This window comes from Capra hircus, chromosome 3 (genome assembly GCF_001704415.2).
Source record: "Capra hircus breed San Clemente chromosome 3, ASM170441v1, whole genome shotgun sequence".
In the NCBI taxonomy this organism is placed as follows: domain Eukaryota; kingdom Metazoa; phylum Chordata; class Mammalia; order Artiodactyla; family Bovidae; genus Capra; species Capra hircus.
Window position 1 is genome coordinate 85,011,118 of NC_030810.1, and position 14,482 is coordinate 85,025,599.

Below are 14,482 nucleotides of genomic sequence, written 5' to 3' on the forward strand. Positions count from 1 at the left end.
CCCCTGTATCGAAGGACTGAACCCGCACCCCCTGTATTGGGAGCACAGAGCCTTAACCACTGGACCACTAGGAAAGTCTCCTGGCTCTTGTGCATTTCTGGGCATTTCACTTGCTATGGCTCCTGCCTGGAATCCTCTCTCTACAGACCTTCATGCCACTGGCTTCTTCTCATCCTTCATGCTCAAATGAGAAATGCCTCAGAAGGACTTTTACTGAACATCTTATCTAAACTAGGACTCCCCTCACTAGCCTCTGTTGCAGCATCTGTTCACAGCATTCATCTCAATAGAGCAGTTTTAAACTCTCTTTTTACTGTCTCTTCACCCATGAGATCATGTTGCTCATAGTTATAGCCCCAGCCCCAAGCAAAACAGCTGGCACACAGCAGTCACCCAGGAAATATACATAAAATGAATATATTAACAGGGCTCTATCATGAGTATGTATGGGGGTGAGGATAAGAAGAGAAAAAAACGGATCCAGTATTTAGAGTTGGGACTACTGGGGGCAGAGGTATTACAATGTGATTAGGGACAAATAATGGCAGAAGGTCCCTGGAAAGCAATGTGTCACAGATGCCACTGAACATTCATCCCTGTGGACTCTGTCAAACAGAAGTCAGAATAAAACCTAGAACAACAGAAACTTGAAGGTAAACTATTTTTTCTTCAAAAACAACTCCTAGAATGTCCCCCAAGCTGTGGGTTAGAGAAGCTGGATTGGAATGATAATTACATACCAAATTTTCTATAGATAGCTGAAACTGTTTAATTTCACGAAGGGTCTCATTATCTCTTTTCACTTCATTCACATATTGTGCCAAGTCCTAAAGAATAAAGAGAAGGGGAGAAAAAGAAGGCACGATAAGATCAGACAAGAGATGAGCACTGTTTGAAAAGAAACACATCATTAATTTCATTAGTAATAAAAGTTACCGCCATAACTTTTCAACGACAATGAAATGAAAGCCCAGTCAATCAAAGCTGCATCTCAAAAGCAATTTAAAACTGTCTGGAGTACAGCTGGGAAGACTGAAGCCTTGTCCTTTACCACACCCTTGAGAAGAGTGAAGATCAGACACTAAACAAACAAAATACGCTGCCATGCGGAACAACAAAAAGGAAACCAGGTCGGGAGCCTGTAGATTCCAAACGCTGACCTTGAGGGAGTCACACGTGTACTTGGGTTAGAATGAGGACAATCATGAAGGATTAGACAGGACAGAAAAGTCACTAAAAGTGAGACAATGAATCCAGCAGGGCTGTTGTCTGTAACCAATTAAGTGTCTTAGTTCCGGGGAGCATTTAGTCAGCAGTGCCAGGTCAATTTCAAAGAGTTAATAAAGGGGAAGGAGAGAAGAGGAGAGAAACCAGGGAGTGAGAAAATGAACGAAGATCACGAACAACGCTGGCCTTGCTTTTCCGTGTGCCTTTACCTATTTTGAAACATCTTTTCTCATATTTGAGGAAACATTAGCTAATCTTTCCATACTGTAACCAGCTATTTTTATTATAGGTGCTCCAGATTTTTCCTGTTTTCTGGGTTCTTTTTTCTTTTTTCCCCTACCCTCTTACATTCATCTGCAACAGCAGGAACAGAACTCAGACAAAAAGCAGTTCCTAACTTTGTTCTAAATGAAAGCCTGATTTTTCATAGAATATCTCTATAAGAGATTTCTTTAAAAAACTGGAAACTTGGTATTTTTCTTTAAATAATAATAAATAATTGTGTGCTGCTTCCTGGTATGGTATTCCAGCCAGCTAAACAGCAGAGCCAACACTGAGAGTCGCACACGGACACGTGTAAGCATTATGGGTTGCTTTGAGTAGAGTCATGTTGGCATTTTGTCTCCAGAACAAATACTTGGGTATGTTCTAAGTTGGGGCAAATATTATTTCTTGCAAAGTCTAAGTTCAGCATAGCAGAGAAATTGGGGTTTTATGCACTGCCCAATATGTTCAAAATGTCTGCCTTTATCTACTTGTATCAAAAGTTCTTAATTTTCAGATTTACCAGAAATAGAAACCCAGATTGATCCACTTTACTGATGTACAGCATCCATGAAGATGAACCTGGCAGACATCCTCACTTGAGGAAAACAAGTCACACCAGTGTTCTAAAGTCATTAGCTGCTTGCATAAGTCAACAGTTTTCTATCAGCAGCCATAAAAAGGATGAAATAAAACCTTTCTATTTGATTGTTCCTGGTGGTTATGGAAGGGGACATGCTTTCATAAATAACAAAAGTTATTTTAATATACCTCTTGGTTTTAGTTTTTGTCCAATAATTAAATCCATGCAAGGATATCAATTTCAGTTAAAAATACCCAGCTCTCCCCACTAATAATAAAACTACATAAATACTTATAGATATTATAGTTTCCATTAGCATCTCATACATATGTATTAGCAGTTTGTAGTCACTGCTTCCCAGTAAGAATGAGAAATACAAACAACTTAATGATGCATTTCTCTTACCTTCATTGCGTCAAGAGCCAGTTTCAGATTTGCCTTCTCCATAGGATCAGTGGTATGTTTGACCAGCTCCTATTCGGAAGGTATGGTTTAGTACTACTTTCACCAAATTAAAACAAAAAGTAAAGAAAACATTTTACAAGTAAACCATTTTATCATTATTTGTACCGTAAAGTGATAAATAGGATATAACCAGGTTCTGTTTGCGACCTTGTGAATTGCAGCACACCAGGCCTCCCTGCCCATCACCATCTCCTGGAGTTCACTCAGACTCACGTCCATCGAGGCAGTGATGCCATCCAGCCATCTCATCCTCTGTCGTCCCCTTCTCCTCCTGCCCCCAATCCCTCCCAGCATCAGAGTCTTTTCCAACGAGTCAACTCTTCGCATGAGGTGGCCAAAGTACTAGAGTTTCAGCTTCAGCATCATTCCTTCCAAAGAACACCCAGGGCTGATCTCCTTCAGAATGAGCTGGTTGGATCTCCTCGCAATCCAAGGGACTCTCTCTCAAGAGTCTTCTCCAACACCACACTTCAAAAGCATCAATTCTTCGGTGCTCAGCTTTCTTCACAGTCCAACTCTCACATCTATACATGACCACTGGAAAAACCATAGCCTTGACTAGACAGACCTTTGTTGGCAAAGTAATGTCTCTGCTTTTGAATATGCTATCTAGGTTGGTCATAACTTTTCTTCCAAGAAGTAAGCGTCTTTTAATTTCATGGCTGCAGTCACCATCTGCAGGGATTTTGTTACTTGTTAGCTCATCTTAAATGTCAGCCTAGTCATCAGTCTTTCAACTTTCTTCTTTCTTTGTCTGCACCTTAGAAATCAGTTATTATTCCCTAGATTTTCACCTTCGTCTCCCTTATTCTTACTTTACATACTCTATGAATTCTATCACAACCACTGCCATAGCATCACCTATGACCTAGTGGGGCAGTTCACTCTGAAATGAATGTGCTCAGTCCAGAATTCACGCCTGAGTTCCAGACTCAAGTGTCCTATTAAATAGTTCTACCTGGTATCTCACAAGACCCTCAAGTCCAGCATGTCCAAATGTAATGAACCTTCACCCACATTCCTACTCTTGTTCCTGTTTATGTTTTGCTGAATGATGGCACCTTTATCACTTAAGCCAAAACCTAACAGGTACCCCGACTCTTCCCTCTCTCTCTCTCTCACAATATTCTGTTTATGCTAACTTTATCCTTCTCCTTGCAACCACCCCCACTGCCACTACAGGCTTCTGTTTCATCTTCCACCTTGCAGCCTTTTCTCACTACTCTATTCACTATTGACTACTCTATTATTTCCTCGCTAATCTATTCACTCTACCGACATCAGAGTTGAATCTCTAAATGTAAGTTAGATCCTGTTATTTGAACCTCTGGGAAACCCACAAAAGCTTCAGGCTGTCATCCATTCTTAATAGATGCCTCATGACATGAATTCTGTAAACCTCCCTCAACCTCTCTCTTCACTTCCATTCAAACAACCTGTGTCCTAGTTCCACTAAATTAATTGCAATTCTCAAAACACGTTCTAATATCTGATCCCATTAGGCATGGTGTTTTCTCTCTTCTAAAGCCCTTTCTCTCTAATCCACCTGTCAAACCATTATTCTTCCTTCCAAGCTCAAGAATAGCTCCTCTGTGAAGCTTTCTATGACAGAGGCCTCTATTCAAGCCATAATTAACTAGGTCTTTATTTGTACCACGTTTGTACCTTTGGCATACTTATCACATTGTATTGTATTTGGCAAATTACTTTTCATTTTCCTTATCTAAACAGTGAGATTTGTCAGTGTGAGGAGGGCAGTTTTATATTGTTGAGAGTCTCACACTATAATGTGGAACATGGAAGCCATTCAGAAGTCTTTGCTGAATTCAAAACCATTAGTGTTTCTAGTAAACAGAACCTACAAACACCAAATCTGTTAAGTGTAATAAACTTGTTACAGTTATATTCATTTCTATTTTCACTCTTCTTAAATAATAAAAGTAAAGTATTCTCAAAGTTTCAACTCTCACTATGAATATTTTAATTTTATAAACCTGTGATTGCAAATCATAAGGCATTTCAAAAATTATTTGCCCACTAAAATACAGTAAGTAGAAAAAGTTCAATTCACACCACATGTATTCAACATATTTCTAAAAAGTAGACAAATTAATTCTACTCTACATTATTTTGAGATGGAAAAACATTTCTAGAATTTTTATCCAAGTGTGGTATCACAGATAAAACTTTCCCTACTTAAAAAAAAAACCATCATGGAGCTAAATATACTTTTGAAATTTAAAATATCACACAACCCAAGAGAAGGGGAAAAAAGTTTGCTGATTTTCTAAAATGTATGGTCATATTTTATACTTTTATAAGTCTAAAATCTTTTTAGTGACCAAAATAGGTATTTCTTGAAAATGGCACCTTTTAAATTCTTCAATCAATATTTGACTATCCCAAAGTTACAAAATAAATTATCATCTTCTTCTGTGATATGTTTTTAGTTTCATGATATCTCAGAAACTGACTGCCCAAGTCTTCCTTATTATTTTTTCATAAAATGCAATTTGATTAAGTTTCTTTGAGTTTAGGTCTCATAAATGTTTTAATGCAGTTTTAAGGAATAATCAGCATCGGAATTTTTCTGATTTCTCAGTAGAACAAAAATAGAAATGACTAATAATTTTGCAGCTACAGTTCAAGAAATTTAATATACAAGATGTATAAAGCACAGCAAATTCAGAATTATATTCACATACAGGTAGTAGATCTTTTTAAAATGACATTTCACAAGCATCAGCAGAGCTGACAGACTAATACAGTAAGACATTTCTTTGGAGCAGAACTAATGAGTCTCCTGGTACAGCTATCAAATTAAATTTATAAGACTCTCCACCCTCATTAGAAGACTAACCGTGGAAACCATAAGCTTTGGGGTTATAACAAGAATCACTTCAAAATAAATGTAGTCTTATTATAATTTAGTATAGCAGAAAGCAACACAGAATGTGACACAATTCTCTTTCATTTATGGTTATAAGGCACAAGTTCTAACACAATTAAACTGCCAAAACTCAAGTGTATCACAACATTGAGATTCTAATCAATGATTACTGCTAATGACAGAAGACTTGGTTGTTGAAGGGATATTTGTATTTGTTTTGGGTGTTTTTTAATTTTTAAAATTTTTTGGAGCCACTTCTGTTTGCAAGACATAAAACATAGCTTTATGAAAGATACAGAATTACCTTCACACAAAAGGAGGAAAACTTTTCCAGCTGTTCTGTTCCCATTTAGCCATCCTCATAATTGAAAAATGTAAGGGGAAAGGGCTCCAAATATCACGTTTCTGAGCATAATTGATGCTTCATTACTGTTTGGTTGAATTCATGAATGAACAAACAATTTCAAGTTACATACCTGAAGGAGAAGGTGGTACTTCAAAACACGCTGCATAGGAACCACAAGCAAATCTCGAAGAGTAAATTTCCCATTGTTTGCTCTTTTAGAACATTCCTAATGAAATATATACATATTTTTAATTTAACTTTGTTAGTTTTATCAAAGGAAGTCATAATACAAACATTAAAAGATGCAAAAGCCATAAGCAAAACTGCTATTATACAATAAATATTTTGCTCTTTCCCTTAGTGATCACCCTTTCTTAAAAATAGGAAGTATCATCAAAGAAAAATCAAAACAAACAAGCAAAACTTGCAGGATTTCAGCTATAAATAAGAATATATACATAGACCTATTCTACACATGAAAATAATTTTCTCTAGTGGTCCTTCAGCATCTTCTTCCACTTAGCACTTAACCTTTCACCAGTCTCTCCAAGCACGCCTATGGACCAGGAATCAAGAACAAGTCCCATTCATCAGACCCATTATGTGCCTTCCCCAACATTATAACTTTGGTTCATTTGGTTGTCACCAACAGCTATGTGCTTTCTCTAATTTCCAGCAAAATCCACCACCCTCTTGAAGAGCTTTACTTCTAGGGTGTTAGTCTCAATGAAAATTGCTCTACCTCTCTGTGCTTTGTGGGTCTTTTCATTATTGTCATAAATATATATGTATAATATCTTTCCTAAAATATTTTTATATAGGAGTGATAAGAACAACTTCCTCAGTGAGGAAGAAATAGAGGAAAACAATAGAATGGGAAAGACTAGAGATCTCTTCGAGAAAATTAGAGATACCAAGGGAAATTTTCATGCAAAGATGGGCACAATAAAGGACAGAAATGGTAGGGACCTAACAGAAGCATAAGATATTCAGAAGAGGTGGCAAGAATACACAGAAGAACTGTACAAAAGAGATGTTCATGACCCAGATAATCACGATGGTGTGATCACTCACCTAGAGCCAGATATCCTGGAATGTGAAGTCAAGTGGGCCTTAGGAAGCATCACTACAAACAAAGCTAGTGGAGGTGATGGAATTCCAAGTGAGCTATTTCAAATCCTAAAAGATGATGCTGTGTAAGTGCTTCAATCAATATGCCAGAAAATTTGTAAACTCAGCAGTGGCCACAGGACTGGAAAAGGTCAGTTTTCATTCCAATCCCAAAGAAAGGCAAAGCAAAAGAATGCTCAAACTACCGCACAATTGCAGTCATCTCACACACTAGCAAAATAATGCTCAAAATTCTCCAAGCCAGGCTTCAACAGTATATGAATCATGATCTTCCAGATGTTCAAGCTAGATTTAGAAAAGGCAGTGGAACCATTGCCAACATCTGCTGGATCATCGAAAAAGCAAGAGAGTTCCAGAAAAACATCTACTTGCTTTATTGGCTATGACGAAGACTTTGACTGTGTGGATCACAACAAACTGTGGAAAATTCTGAAAGAGATAAGAATACCAGACCACCTAACCTGCATCCTGAGAAATCTGTATGCAGGTCAAGAAGCAACAGTTAGAACTGGACATGGAACAAACAACAGACTGGTTCCAAATCGGGAAAGGAGTATGTCAAGGCTGTACATTGTCACCCTGCTTATTTAACTTATATGCAGAGTACATCATGAGAAATGCTGAACTGGATGAAGCACTAGCTGGAACCAAGATTGCCAGAAGAAATATCAGTAACCTCATATATGCAGATGACACCACCCTTATGGCAGAAAGCGAATAACTAAAGAGCCTCTTGATGAAAGTGAAAGAGGAGAGTGAAAAAGTTGGTTTAAAATTCAACATTCAGAAAACGAAGATCATGGCATCTGGTCCCATCACTTCATAGTAAATTGATGGAGACACAATGGAAATGGTGACAGACTTATTTTTTTTTTTTTTGGCTCCAACATCACTGCAGATGGTGACTACAGCCATTAAAAGATCCTTGCTTCTTGGAAGAAAAGCTATGACCAACCTAGACAGCTTATTAAAAAGCAGACATTACTTTGCCAACAGAGGTCCGTCTAGTCAAATCTATGGTTTTTCCAGCAGTCATGTATGGATGTGAGAGTTGGACTGTAAAGAAAGCTGAGCACTGAAGAATCGATGCTTTTGAACCGTGGTATTGGAGAAGACTCTTGAGAGTCCCTTGAACTGCAAGGAGATCCAACCAGTCCATCCTAAAGGAAATCAGTCCTGAATATTCATTGGAAGGACTGATGTTGGAGCTGAAACTCCAATACTTTGGCCACCTGATGCAAAGAACTGACTCATTTGAAAAGACCCTGATGCTGGGAAAGATTATAGGCAGGAGAAGAAGGGGATGACAGAGGATGAGATGGTTGAATGGCATCACCGACTCAATGGACATGAGTTTGACTACCTGTGCGAGTTGGCAAAGGACAGAGGGGCCTGGCATGCTGCAGTCCATGGGTTCGCAAAGAGTCAGACAGGACTCAGTGACTAAACTGAATATATTTTTATACCTCTTAAGAATTTGTTAGTTGAAATGAATGTAATTGAATCATTGACTCCAAAAATTTGCTAAAATACAAACCCACTACTGAATTCAAAGTTTTTAAAGCCTCCAATATTATTTTTTTAATCTCACATTCTACTTTCTTAAAAGTTTACTGAAAAATAGTATTAACTGGTTCACTCTTGTGATGTTAACTACAACTTTGAGGAAAGTACTTTGAATTTGTAGTGTCAAAGCCTGAATTTAAATCAAGTTTGGCAACTCTTGAACAGGTTGATTTTCTGATTTTACTGTTGGTCACATATTCATGATTTCATTCCAAAAAAAAGCAAGGTGCCATAAAAATATATTTATTTGTGAGCAACCTAGTAAGTTCAAAATCCTCAGACAATTACATAACCAAAACCAAGGAATTTTCCAGTTCATGGAAGGAGTTTTATTCAAGAAAATACTCTTCTGTTTCCATTTTGCCCATACTTAGCTTTTCCAGAACATGGAAGATATATTATCAGGACTACAGAAACAAACACCATTAGCTCCAATGACCATAATGAGTTAGTGAATGTTTGCCTAGAGCTCTCAGGCAAAAACTGGGGACACATCCTGACATGTTAGCTTATGTCTTGTAAATTGCTGCAGTTCACTGGATGGATAACTATTTCACTGATTTCTTGGTTCCATAGCTTGTAACAAGTTCTGGATCATGAGTCTCAAATAGGAGGTCAAACTGCTAATATTATTGTAATGAATGGGTCTCATTTTGCCAGCTGCATTTTAAGTTCCTCGGAAACTGAGGTTGTATCTTATACTTACTATGTTATGCCATTTTAACACAGTGTTAAGAGAGAAAATGTTACACATTTAAAACTCACTTTATGTATGGAAATCAGTTTAAAACTTTTGGGGTAAAGTTAATTCAAGTTCTAAGTTATAGGCTTAAGAAGTAAAGAATCTAACACTGCTGGCATTAACTAAAGCTGGGGGGCTGAGACCCCTTAAAGGTAAAATGCGTATTAGTATTGAAAGTAAATAAAGGGTAGAAAAGATTCTTCCACAACATCCAGTCAAGTGCTTAGCCTCAACTCTTAACCCTAATTGAAAAGAAATTGGAATAGGGATGAGTGACCTTTTAGAGCAAAGTAAAGGGACTCCATTACCCTTTACCCCATGTTACTTTTGTTCTACAGTAAGGGTGAAAAAAGGCAGAAATCATCAAGAATAACAATAACCACAAAACAGAAAACATGAGGGAGGCAGAAAGAAACCAACAATAAGGCAGCTTTCCCTCTCCCATGCTGGGACTTGCAGAAGACAGTTTTAGCAAAGACTATGTTTGGAAGGCTTATAGTAAGTATTTGATTAAATATTTCCAAATCAGGCCCATGGTTAGAATAGGGACATTTCAGCTGGGGAAAAGACAACCAGCATCACCTCACACTCAGCCTTCAAACTCAGTCTGAGGGTCTCTCTTTCCCTAACATTTACAATAACTACAGAAACTATAACTCTAGAGATTGAAGGTGCGCTTATTGGGCAGGATTTTGACAGTGACTCTGAAAAGAAGGAAGAGCAACATTCAAAAATAACGTTGAGAATATAATGAAGGTTTGATTGTCCACTTGCTGACTCTTCTCTTGAACGAGAATTATGTATCTTTATTTTAAAAATACTGCCTTAATGGTAGCTTCATTAGGTAATCACTGTGTAAGTTGTAAAGTTTTAACTTGACCTTTGTATTTTAATTTGACTCAAGATGTCCTACAGTTCTAAAGTTATGGGGCTCAGTTCTCTAAAGAGGAGCAGAAGCCCTTTCAGCTAATAAGGTGGTAAGGATGTCATTCAGTGGTGACTCAAATCATCTCCAGACACAAGATCCACACCATCAAGGGATTGTAAGAGGTAAGAAAGAAGGATCTGTGATATAAAATTAGTACAGTTACCTGGTAGCCTGTTGATGTACAAACTTTCTCACCAACAGCTCCCCTTTGTGGGAATTATGAGTTAGGAATTCAGACCAGATATGCTCAACAGTGAAGGGGCTCTCATTTAAAAATCCTCTGTCTATTTTTCCTTGTTTATCACCTGACCTTGTAGTTAAACCCATCAATCAGCAGCAAGGAGGGTATGAGAGGGCCAACCAAGCTACCCACAGTCACCCAAGAGTGGATTATACATTGCTACCTGAACTTTAAGAAGATCCAAACATATGGATAATATATTTGAAATGACAATTCATATAACACAGAAATAATCATTTTTCAAAAGTTTTTTAAAATTGCAAACCCTTCTTATGGGGGAAAAAAATACGTACAAAAAAAAAAAAATGACAACACAGTTTCCAGACTTATTTTCCATTGTTACCGGGTGCTTTGTTCATACTAATCTACTTGCCATTTCTCAACCTTTACTGACTCTTCTGGCCAAGGCATACCAATTCTTACAGAATTCTCTACAAGGAATCTCATCTATCAAGACCTAGCCCATTCATTAGAGACCTAATTCAAATGCCACCTCTTTAGATAAATCTTCTATAGTCTAACCACACTGAAGTAATTACTCAGTCTAACTCATGGAACCCTGGCAAAGAGTGCTTACTACTTAATCTCATCATATGTGTATGTGTCTTGTCTTACTTCTTATGGGCAAAATCCATGCCCTTTTTATACACCTGCCCCTAAATATCTTATATTTTTAATAAACAATTTAAATCTATGTACAGATTATCTCACATATATCTTACTCATCCTGTACCTTTTACTTCCCTGGGTAAATTACTCATAATCTCTCTGAACCTTGGCTTCCTTATCCATAAGGTAAGAAAATTAATTGTATGTATCTGACAAAGTCATGAGGGCCTAATGAGCTAATCCATGTAAAAAAGCCATAAATCTATTTTACTACTGTTATTATTACTGCCACATTATTATTTTAGAGGGCTATCTAATATTTTAAGAAATCACACTTAGAATTCATGGAAATTTACAGTTGCAATGATCATGAGAAGAAATATATTGTTTTAGTTTACATTACTCTATGACATATACAAACAAAAAATAAACAGGCACCTCTAATTTCAGTTTGACATCTTCTTTTGTCTTAGAAATGTAGTCTAAACTAGAGATGGCCGACTCCACTCCACTGCAGTACTGCCCGTAAATAACCAACCTGAAAGGAAAAGAGAGAGAAAGAAAGCTGAGGATCAAAAGGCAAGATTAAAGTAGAAGAGGAAATCCATCTACTTAAGCCCACAGTTAGATATAACCAAAGCAAATCTCACTCATCCTTTCATTACTTTCTAGGTAACCCTGGACAGATTACTCAGAACCTCAGTTTTCTCGTTTCTTTGAACACTCACCACACTTACAGCATTCTTACCTAGAAAATCCTATGGACAGATGAGCCTGCGGGCTAAGTCCATGGGGTCACAGAGAGTCAGACACAACTTAGCAACTGAGCACACACACACTTACAGTCCCGGAATTAGGGTCACTCATATTTATGGTATTAAAAGTGACTATTTTTAATTTCCAAATTTGAATGGAATTGATTCCATGTACATTTTTATAGCAGGCAGATTTTACAATCAAACTTAATGACTGTTAATACTGTTGGAGTGGGCTTCCCAGGTGGTGCTAGTGGTAAAGAAACCGCCTGCCAATGCAGGAGGCACAAGAGACTCAGGTTCTATCCCTGGTCTGGAAGATCTCCTGGAGGAGCAAATGGGAATCCACTCCAGTATTCTTGTCTGGAGAATTCCATGGACAGAGGAGCCTGGAGGGCTACAGTCCATGGGGTTGCAAAGAGTCGGACACTTAGCATGCATACACACACATTGTTGGAGTACACATATACACCAAAAACAAAATTAAAATTTCCGTTCAAGTTTCTATTAGAGATCAACTTTTACACTGTTTATGCTCACTCAGGAACAGTTTTATTTTCTACTACAATTTCACTGTAATCACTAGTTACAACTCCACTCATTAATAAACTTCCTACTCCTTCCCACTTTTTAATTAAGAAAAATACATTATCTGAAAAGTGGGAATGAGAGGCCTGAGCTGTGCTGGATAGAAGATCATTCATACTGCATGGGGTCTGAGTCTACTTCAGGAAGGGTATCTCTGGAGTGACACCAATTTTTTGCAGAGAGTCTGGTTAATTTATTGTTTCTTTTAGCTCTCTGGTGGAAAAAATACTACTACATTAATATTTATCTAATGTTGACACAAAGCAGCTAATTAGCCACTTCTGGGTACTATGAACTATAGGGATTGATTTAAAAAGACAGTGCTATATTTTAAGCAAAAGTCCTTGGTACTTCTAATTCATGCGAATTGTTCAGAAGATTTTTTTCAAACTCCAAAAGAGAAATTGACTTTGCCTGTGAATCTAATACTCCAAAGTAGAGAATTATAAGCTATTTTAGTAGGAAAAAGCAGTAAGTACCAACTAATGTACCCTTAACATTTACGGACATAGAAAAGGAGGCTCAGAGATTTAGGATGACCTCCTGAAGTCTATGTACAGGACTCAAGAGTGATAGGTCTGTACAAGAACCTACACTGTCTGGTTTTCAGTGCAAAACTTGAACTCTTTTTTTCTTTTTCTTTTTTCCTGGTATATATATAGAGAGAGCTCAACCACCACCCTGAGATTAACTGTCCCATGTTCTAATTACTTCGCAGGTAGTATCTTAATGAACCATATTTACAGCTATTTATGAGAAATTTTAATACTAACCCTCACTGTAATCACAAACTAATAGCCACGAAGTTTAAAACCCAAAAGTTACCTTTCCTTGTAGTTAATGAAAACTTGATACAAGTTCTGGTCATTTTTATTCACAATGGAATCATGAATCTCTTGCATTAGGTTCCGATGAACTTTCACAAGTTCCTTAGAAAAGAAAACAACGGCAAGAGAAATTAGGAATCAGAATCAAAAAAAAAAAAAAAAAACCATCACCTGGAGCCCAGCATCCCTATTGTTGCCAGACTTGCCATTCAAGGATATGCTGAATGCCCTCAATATATAAACCTGCTCCCATCAGTCAAAAGAGGAAGAGGAGGAGAGGAAGAAAGGGGAGGGGAAAGAGGGAAGAGGAAGAAAAGAGAAGGGGAAGGGGAACGGAAAGGAGGGGAGGAGGGGAGGAGAGGGGAAGGGTGGGAGAAAGGGAGAGAAGGGAGAGGCCACGTACATGGGAAATAGCCACTTCAGATCTGACTCAAAATGTCAGTATCCTGTGGAAAGAGAAATTATCTCACTAGTTATTAAAGGGTAATTTATTCCTTGTATTAAAATATGTACAGTTCATTTTCATTTTATAATCACTTTAAATTTTTAAACAAAACTATCCAAATGCTTAATGTTTTATTGACAGGATAAAGTAACGATTCATGTCCTTGGGACATGAAAATGTAGATTTGTGCTCGGGTCAATTAGTGGTGTCCTGGAGCTAAGCTAACAATCATCAGACTAAATTACTTGAAACCAGACAACTAATGGCATAAATAAGCACCAAATAAACTGTAGTAGGCCATTTAATAGGGCAACTCAAAACTCAAGAATTTCACATTTTTCCTGATAAGCAAGTCATTCTCAGTCAGACGGTAAAATACATACCACAGCTGGGAAACGACGAGGTTCAAGTCGAAGTGTCCATTCTCCCACTACCCCTTCCCATGTACCTTGCAGCATGCATTGACTGCAGAGCATCCTTTTCCTCAGTAGGTGTAAGTACAGCACAAGTATGTTGGCCCCATCACTATTTTTTCTTCTATCACTTTTTTGAGGAGCATTGAAAGGCCATTAGAGTAAGGACTGTCAAACAGGCCCTAAGTTACGGTGACCGTATATAACTGGTTTGGTGCTTATCTTCCTGGAATGTGTGGCTTGTTTTTTTTTTGTTGTTAATTTATTTTTTATTGAAGTATAGTTGATTTACAATGTTGTGTTAGTATATAGCACAGTTTTAGGTATATAGCACAGTTTTAGGTATATAGCACAGTGATTCAGTTTTTATATATATATATATATATTCTTTTTCAGATTCTTTTCGCTTACAGATTATCCCAAAATATTGAATATAGTTCTCTGTGCTATACAGTAGGTCCT

General features: G+C 37.4%; 1 protein-coding gene across 1 annotated transcript in view; it reads right to left on the reverse strand.

Moving 5' to 3' along the window:
- VAV3 (vav guanine nucleotide exchange factor 3) overlaps positions 1–14,482 on the reverse strand; it is a 429,462-nt gene that overhangs the window by 206,729 nt on the left and 208,251 nt on the right. The window contains exons 8-12 of the mRNA XM_005678013.3: positions 13,161–13,264; positions 11,431–11,530; positions 5,906–6,001; positions 2,480–2,548; positions 741–827 (exon numbers count right to left, since the gene is read on the reverse strand). Of these exons, the coding sequence (XP_005678070.1) occupies positions 741–827; positions 2,480–2,548; positions 5,906–6,001; positions 11,431–11,530; positions 13,161–13,264 (456 nt within the window). The remainder of the gene's footprint in view (positions 1–740; positions 828–2,479; positions 2,549–5,905; positions 6,002–11,430; positions 11,531–13,160; positions 13,265–14,482) is intronic.